Source organism: Meleagris gallopavo, chromosome 2, assembly GCF_000146605.3.
Source record: "Meleagris gallopavo isolate NT-WF06-2002-E0010 breed Aviagen turkey brand Nicholas breeding stock chromosome 2, Turkey_5.1, whole genome shotgun sequence".
Taxonomy (NCBI): domain Eukaryota; kingdom Metazoa; phylum Chordata; class Aves; order Galliformes; family Phasianidae; genus Meleagris; species Meleagris gallopavo.
In genome coordinates, this window is record NC_015012.2 from 1199820 (window position 1) to 1207482 (window position 7663).

Genomic DNA, 7663 nt, shown 5'->3' on the forward strand with positions numbered 1-7663 from the left:
TTTTTCCCCCATAAGTCTTCAAATGAGCAATGCTTAATTTACAAAAGGTCAAATAAAGTCATGTGAAATGCTGATTTATAAAATACATCATTTATTCACAGTGCATCTGTCTTCTGGGGAAAAGATCACTTTCCTTGATACTCCTGGGCATGCAGCTTTTTCAGCCATGCGAGCAAGAGGTACATATGTGACTGACATCATCATCCTGGTTGTAGCAGCAGAGGATGGAGTGATGCAGCAAACTATAGAATCCATTGAACACGCTAAAAATGCAGGAGGTACTGAGTTCAACTTGTTAATGTTACATTTGTAAATGAGTGGCTAGCCACGGAGTTAATATACAAGGTGTAATGTTGCTGTGCAGCTCAGTACCGAGCACTTTGCACACCTTTATTCATCTCTCAAAGGCAACTGCTTGAATTTACAGCCATAACGCTTGTGAAGAAACTTTCCTTGTCCTGCTGCCTTCTCCATGGGAAAGGTGTCTAAAAATATGCTGAATGTTACACTGACACCTAAAGATATTGAAATATTTGTTTCAGGATTTGCAGATTTGCCAGAAAATCATATGTAGTTTGTAGGTAGCTTTGTTTTCTTTCTTTTTTCCCCTCTCTTTACTACTGTGGTTCCTCCAAGCCTCTACTTAAAGTAGCTCAGTTGCCTTTGATTTCCTAAGCTTGCCTAGGGAGTAGATACCAAGTGAGCTGATTTGTTCTAAGTAGTCACAACCTGTTCTAACTTCTTATTGCAACTGTACTGGTAGCAGTGAGTTTTTGTTAGGTTAATGATGGGTTTGTTCTCTCATTTTAGTTCCTCTCGTCCTCGCCATTAACAAGTGTGACAAACCTGAAGCTGATCCTGAAAGAGTGAAGAAGGAATTGCTGGCTCATGATGTGGTCTGTGAGGAGTTTGGAGGTGATGTTCAGGCTGTAAATATTTCTGCACTCAAGGTAAAGTTTTGGTCAAACAGACCATTGATGAATGTCTAACATGTGCATCCGTACACTTATTTGACAGTTGGAAGATGAATGCTTATCTTTCTGGTACCAGACACGTCACCATGAGTAGTTGCCTCTTATCAGAATCATTTTGAACCTCAGATCTTCAGCGATCACCGTTGATTCATTTTTCCTTGGGAAAACTGTCCTTACTAATATGCCTTGCATAATGGACCAGCAGTCCTAACAATCTGTCACCTTGTTTACTTTATTGCCATCTGTGCTGTTGGTACTGTATTGTTAGGAGTTCTGAATCGAATGGCAGATCGTAGTGCTGATTTTGACTTCAGATATTTTAATTTGTGCATTACCTTACTCTTATTTTGTTTTGTTCCATACAGGGTGACAACTTGACAATTTTGGCAGAAGCAACTGTTGCTTTGGCTGAGATGTTAGAACTGAAGGCAGATTACACAGGTCTGGTAGAGGGGACAATCATTGAGTCTCGCAAAGACAAAGGGAAAGGGTAAGTTATCTGTGTTCTTTACAACTTCAATGAAGAAGTTGTAACAGTGCATCAATACTGTGCAGGCGGTCCCTACCTCAATTTTTAGGTTTAAAGTTGTACTTTAAAAAAAAAACAAAACAAAACACATAAAACTGTAGCTAATGAAATCATAATTCTACAGCATCATGTACAGAAAAGGCATTCATAAAGTGCTAGAGCACAAATTGTTGTATTACTAAAATGAAATCCTGTAAGTTCAGGAAATATTTTCAAAAAATACATCTGTTTTAGCATTTCAACATCACTGAAAAGTAGAGCTGAAAAAGTAATGTCATAATGTAGTAAATACATCACAATTTGCAAAAAAAAAAGTCTGACATTTTACTCTTCAAACTATTGTAGTTCTTTTGCATATTCTCTTTTAAGAAGGTGTATTCTCCCCTCTTCAAAAATAAACTGAAGGCTGAGAAGTTGGGTTGGCTTTTGTTTGGTGTTTTGGGTTTTTTTGTTTTTTTTTTGAGTGAGGAGCAACAGGGATTCACTTTGTGCAAAGTTACTGAAAGATTGAAAATGTCAAATCTTGTGTTAATCTGCAGAAATGAGGAGTGCAGCCCAGGTTTGGTTATCATTACAAGTCGCTTTAATTTTTTCTTAGCTTGCTAATAGAATGTGTCACAGGAATGTTCTGCCTGTGGTCCATCACCAAAACATTATTTTTTAATGTTGACTTGCCTGTGATAACCCTGATTACTTTAGTTAATGGAGAGTTACTTGAATTTGGTCTGTTCTTTTTTTCCCTCTGCTTTCTGCTAGTCCAGTTACCACAGCCATCATCCAAAGAGGAACTCTGAGGAAAGGCTGTGTTCTGGTTGCAGGGAAGACCTGGGCAAAGGTGCGTTTCATGTTTGATGAGAATGGCAAAGCTGTGGATGCAGCCTCTCCCAGCATCCCAGTGGAAATCATGGGCTGGAAGGAAGTCCCTTCAGCAGGAGATGAAATCCTTGAAGTGGAATCTGAGGTACAGAAAGAACTGTTTAATGGGAAAGTCATACTGCAGAAAGATGAGAAGGAAGGACATAAGGGTTTTCTTTGTTTATATATAGAATATACATATTCAGAAAATACATATGTCTTCTAAACCCAGGTGAAAGATGGGTATTAAGACCTGAGTTGGGCTGTTTCAGAGTTAACCTGGGATATGTTTTAGCGTCTCTGCTTTCAGAAAGGCTGTTTTCTCTTTTATGTGACCATGATGTGGCCTTAGCTGGAGAACAATCCAGTGCTTAACAGTATCTGTGTTGTAATTTTATGAGAGCTGGTTTCTGACAGAAGAAACAAAAGGATAAAATGGGGTTAAGGTGGAGATTTTCAGTGCAGTGATTTGAAAGGTGATGTTTTTATTTTTTCATGCCCAGCAAAGGGCACACGAAGTTGTGGCCTGGAGAACATACGTTGAACAACAAGAGAAGATGAAAAAGGACGGAGAAGTTATTGAAGTAAAGCAAAAGGAACACAGAATGGAATATGAGAAGAAGCAACAGAATTTAGCCCATTTGACCTGGAGACAGAGAAAGGCAGCCCTGTACAAGGCCAGCAAGCATCTCATGCTCTTAAAACCAAAAGAGAGAGCAGAAACGGACAAAAATGTGCTGTCCATAATCATTAAAGGTGCTCTCCTGTTCTGTTTACTACTGCATTGGTTCTGTGCTTCTCAGATGCTCAATCTGCAGCGTAGTTCTAAAGCATTAGCAAAACTTCAGTTCCCAGAAGTTTGATCAGTTTAAAACTGAACAGAGTATTGAACATCCATCAGTAAGGAAAGCAGGTCAGTGGAAGTGCGTGTGGGTGCACATGCATGTGTGTGTAAGCAGGCTGTTTGAGCAGCACTACTGCATTAGCAGACCAGAGGAAAAGAGCAGCTACATGTTAATCAGTTTGACCACCTGTACAATACTATATGTGCATTAAAAGTAATAGCTGAGAAACTACACAAACTTGACCTGAACATAGCAGTAGATGTGGAGCTTCTCATCCTTTTGTATTTATTCCACTTTTGTAATGAAGAGGCTTTTCAGATGTGTTTTAAAGTACTGAAGAAACATAGAGAGAGTAGTAAGTAGATTCAGATTATTTTGCACAATGTAGAGTTGCCTTAATTCTTCAGTATCACATTGTTTATACGAAGTCAGCAGCACTGCCATTTACATACACAGGTGATGTGGATGGATCTGTGGAAGCTATTCTGAATGTTCTGGACAGCTATGATGCAGATGATGAGTGTAAATTGGATGTCGTTCATTTTGGAATGGGAGATATCAGTGAAACTGATCTAAACCTTGCTGAAACATTTAATGGTGAGTGTATGTTTAAAGATAAATTTACAGTTAGCAGAAACTAAACAGTTACAAGTCTGACATTTCAGGAGACGGCAAATGCTTTCACTCTTTAAAAAGTCACTATTGGTTATCAGTTGCTGATTGTTCTGTTTGACAGGTGTTGTTTATGGATTCAGTGTGAAAGCAAATGAAACTATTAAAAAGATGGCTGCAAAAAAGGGAATAAAAATTAAACTTCACAACATCATCTACAAACTTATTGAGGATTTGAAAGATGAGCTGAGTAGCAGACTACCCCCATCCGTGGTGGAAAACACAATAGGTGAGTTTTCATGGAGTGTTAAATTACATTTTTGCAGCCTTACATTTATTCTCCGATAAAGTGCTCCTGCTCTATCAGATATTTAATACTGCTCTGTAGCTGCTTTCCTGTTTTGGTAAAGAGCTTGGTAAGTGGAAGAGTGTAGGTTGGTTTTACTTAATTTTATTTTTTACTTATTTATTTTTTTTTTTAAGGGGAAGCTTCTGTTCTTGACATCTTCTCTGTAACAGTGGGAAAAAGCAAAGTTCCAGTAGCTGGGTGCAGAGTACAGAAAGGGCAGCTGGACAAGAAGATGAAATTTAAGTTAATCCGTAAAGGGAATGTTATTTGGAAAGGTAAGTAGAATGGCTACAGAAGTAGCCCTGTCCACAAGTATTAGTTCCTGTGAAATCAGCGTAAAATGTGTGCATCTAGTTGTAGTTCAGTCAGATGTGCTATTCAGAATGGAATTATTCCAAGTACAGAAAAGTGGTGTTAGTCATACCTGTTCCAAGCCACCCTGCCTGATAGAAAATCAGCAGCAGCCCAGATTCACCCACTAAAAAGCTCTGATGCCCAACTTCCATTAGCTGCATGTGCTCATCATCCCTGGGATTTCTTGCTTTCATTTTCTAGCTACATCTAAAATCTTAACGATGTAAGATAGCATGGAGATGCTTTGCTTTCCCTCTGTTAGTGGACTCTGCCTCTCCTTCTCTCTACAGGATCTCTATCATCACTGAAACATCATAAAGATGATGTCCAGGTAATAAAAACAGGTATGGATTGTGGATTAAGTTTGGACAAGCATGTGGAATTCAATATTGGAGATGAAATCATCTGTTACGAAGAAAAAGAAATTCAACAGACAACTTCCTGGAATCCAGGGTTTTAAAACACAGTTGGATACCTAACACTAAAGGTCATGTCCTGTTCCTGCCTTGAACTCTTTTAACATTAAATGAACTTAATTATGGAAAAAACTCAGAATTCTGTACCTGCTGCTTCTGTATTGTTCCAGTCTCAAACCTCATGCAAAAGCCAGCTTATGTCCTTGGAACACAAGATTACTCTCATGAAGAGCACTTCATGTTTGTGAAACAAGGTACAAGTATTTCTGATCCTTGTCTCTAGGTTTTTGAACAGTCTTACTCCCCCACAATAGTACTGTACCATTTTTCAGAACATTGTCAGCCTTATGTGGACTGTCCTCTGCCTCTAGCATGGAAATGTGACTTCCAGTTTATGTCCTGGTTTTCCTGGTCAGAACTGCAATAGTACTGTCTGTCTTCTCAGTTCATATTTAAACAGGCCACTTACTTAAAAGTTTTTCCTCATCTGTCATCGCTACACCATCTTGCCTTATAAAATGTAAACTCACTCTGCCCCTACAAAAACAATTCCAGGACTAATTTACTCACATTTTGCTGATGCTATGAAACACAGGTCAAAAATTACTGTCAGATCTGACCAGAAATGAGGAAAGAATATTTTGATAAGCTTAGGAGTGTTTCTAAAATGTCTATTTCATACACTGAATCTTTAGTAGTACACAAATGAGCCACACAAGTAGAGATGGACAGGACTTTGGCCATTGAGGTCTGCAGGATTTTATCTCATTTTTTTTGGAAGAGACTTACCTTAAGAAGGTATAGAATAAAATTTAAATTAAAAAACAGTATTCTGCTCTTTTAAGAGCTAGTATTTTCACACTGACATATTTCACGCAGCAGATACTATAGCTCGATCTTAAATATGAGTTAAAAAATGCAACAAGTTTTACCTGACAAACCACCACCTTTGGCTAATAAGTAGGCTATAAAAATGGTATTACGTCTTCTCCAGTCACAAGTGTTACTCAATGACTTAAAGAGGAAAATTTTTCTGGAAGAAGATAATCAAGCATTATGATAATCAAAGGCACTCTTAAAGTTGATGCTTCAGCTCCAGAGTGAAATGACTTCACTGGAGCTGGTAGTCATCCAGAATTTAAAACCTTTCTAGCTTATCAGCAGAGAGGAAACACCATGCAGAAATAAATCCTCACACAGTACAGAACTTGAGATTTTTATTGTCTAGTACATTTACTTGTCTTCAGGTTTATTGAAGCAGTATGTCAGACAGCACTTGCCACAATAGTGTCTGTCGAAGTGGCTAGCCATGAAGACTCCTGCCCCGCACTCCTCAGAGGGGCACTCTCGGCGCAGACGACTGATCTTGCCGTTCTCATCCACCTGCCAAGGACAAAGAGGCAACATCTCACCTGTACTTGCCACATTTAGCACTATTTTCAAGTACTTTTCTTCTATGAAATATTTTCTGTAAATGTTCCTGCATCAGAATTATCAAAGCAAAGTTCAACAGTGCCTGACAGTAGCAGTCAAGTTTCTCTTATTTATCAGATGGGATACTGGCAAATAGGATTTTAAATACATCTGGTGACACACAGGCTAGTTACAGGCTTCACATGCTATAACCAGTCCCTCTTGCAGTGAGGCCTAAGCCTTACCAACCTTCCTCAAGAGGCAGCTCTACATACCTTGTAGTACTTGAGCACGGCAAGTTTAACCTTCTTCCTCTTATGCTTGTTCTTCTTGGGGGTGGTGTAAGACTTCTTCTTTCTTTTCTTAGCACCACCACGCAGTCTCAGCACAAGGTGAAGAGTTGATTCCTATTTGTGAAATACACAAAATGCTTTCTCAAGCAGAGTAGTATTTAAGCAGTTTTCTTTCATCATCTACAGCGTATTTAAGTAGCAGGATTTCAAGTTTCAGTTAACTATGAAACTTCTAAAAGGATTTTTTGCCATTTAGTCTGCAAATAAACCTGCTCCACAGAACCATGTATCGGTGCACTCCAAAGCCCAAAAGGGCTAAATAATATTGAATCTGTTGTGTCTACATTCCTCATTTCTATCTGAAACTTCAGAACAGTTTCACGATGCAACCAAGCTAACTTGTTGCTGAAAATGGTGAACTGTTCTTCCACTTCTTAGTGGCACCGCTGCTCACCTGGCCTCACAGCGAGGTTAAACTGGCAGCACTGTGCAGCAATTTAAAGTCATAGCACCAAGAGCCAGGGCTGACAGAGCAGAAGCAATGCAAGCTGTTGGAAACGTTTTGCTTCTGACCTACAGCTATGGGCTGCATCAAGCTAGGAGTGCCAGCGAGGCCGGCTGGGCTCAGTCTGGGTGGAGCACTGAGTGCAGCACAGACATAGCCTGTTCCCATGGCTCAGCTCAGTGCTTCCTACTCACTTTCTGGATGTTGTAGTCAGACAGCGTGCGGCCATCTTCCAGCTGCTTCCCAGCAAAAATCAGTCGCTGCTGATCAGGAGGAATTCCTACCAGTGAGACACAGTGAGAGGGGATAAGCAACGCGAACCACACGCGGATCTGACTGAGAGCGGGATGCGAGAAACGTCTTCAACTCACCTTCCTTATCCTGGATCTTAGCTTTCACATTTTCTATAGTATCAGAGGGCTCGACCTGTGGTGAAACAAAGCGATGGGGAAAACAAACGCACAAAAAAAGCCCGCAACAAGCCGAGCACGCAGCCTGCCTTCAAGCAGCCCGGCCCG

The 7663-nt window shown here is 39.8% G+C and overlaps 2 protein-coding genes across 2 annotated transcripts in view; one reads left to right on the plus strand and one right to left on the minus strand.

The window, feature by feature from the left end:
* Positions 1-79: 79 nt before the first annotated feature.
* Positions 80-5070, plus strand: LOC100539439 (translation initiation factor IF-2, mitochondrial). Its single transcript, XM_010706393.3, has 9 exons — positions 80-278; positions 811-950; positions 1340-1464; positions 2260-2464; positions 2862-3114; positions 3660-3800; positions 3940-4104; positions 4299-4439; positions 4809-5070. The coding sequence occupies exons 1-9, from the start codon at positions 167-169 to the stop codon at positions 4976-4978; spliced, it is 1452 nt and encodes a 483-aa protein (XP_010704695.2). The 5' UTR covers positions 80-166; the 3' UTR covers positions 4979-5070.
* A 1064-nt stretch (positions 5071-6134) lies between these two features.
* RPS27A (ribosomal protein S27a) overlaps positions 6135-7663 on the minus strand; it is a 1781-nt gene continuing 252 nt past the window's right edge. Inside the window, exons 2-5 of the mRNA XM_031552665.1 lie at positions 7517-7640; positions 7340-7425; positions 6623-6754; positions 6135-6317 (exon numbers count right to left, since the gene is read on the minus strand). Coding sequence (XP_031408525.1) covers positions 6168-6317; positions 6623-6754; positions 7340-7425; positions 7517-7640 — 492 coding nt within the window. The 3' untranslated portion in view covers positions 6135-6167. The remainder of the gene's footprint in view (positions 6318-6622; positions 6755-7339; positions 7426-7516; positions 7641-7663) is intronic.

Coding starts and splice junctions, on each gene's coding strand:
- LOC100539439 (XM_010706393.3), top strand. CDS start 167: ATGCGAGCAAGAGGTACATATGTGACTGACATCATCATCCTGGTTGTA. Junction 2,465..2,861: donor TCCTTGAAGTGGAATCTGAG/GTACAGAAAGAA, acceptor TTTCATGCCCAG/CAAAGGGCACACGAAGTTGT. Junction 3,801..3,939: donor CCTTGCTGAAACATTTAATG/GTGAGTGTATGT, acceptor TCTGTTTGACAG/GTGTTGTTTATGGATTCAGT.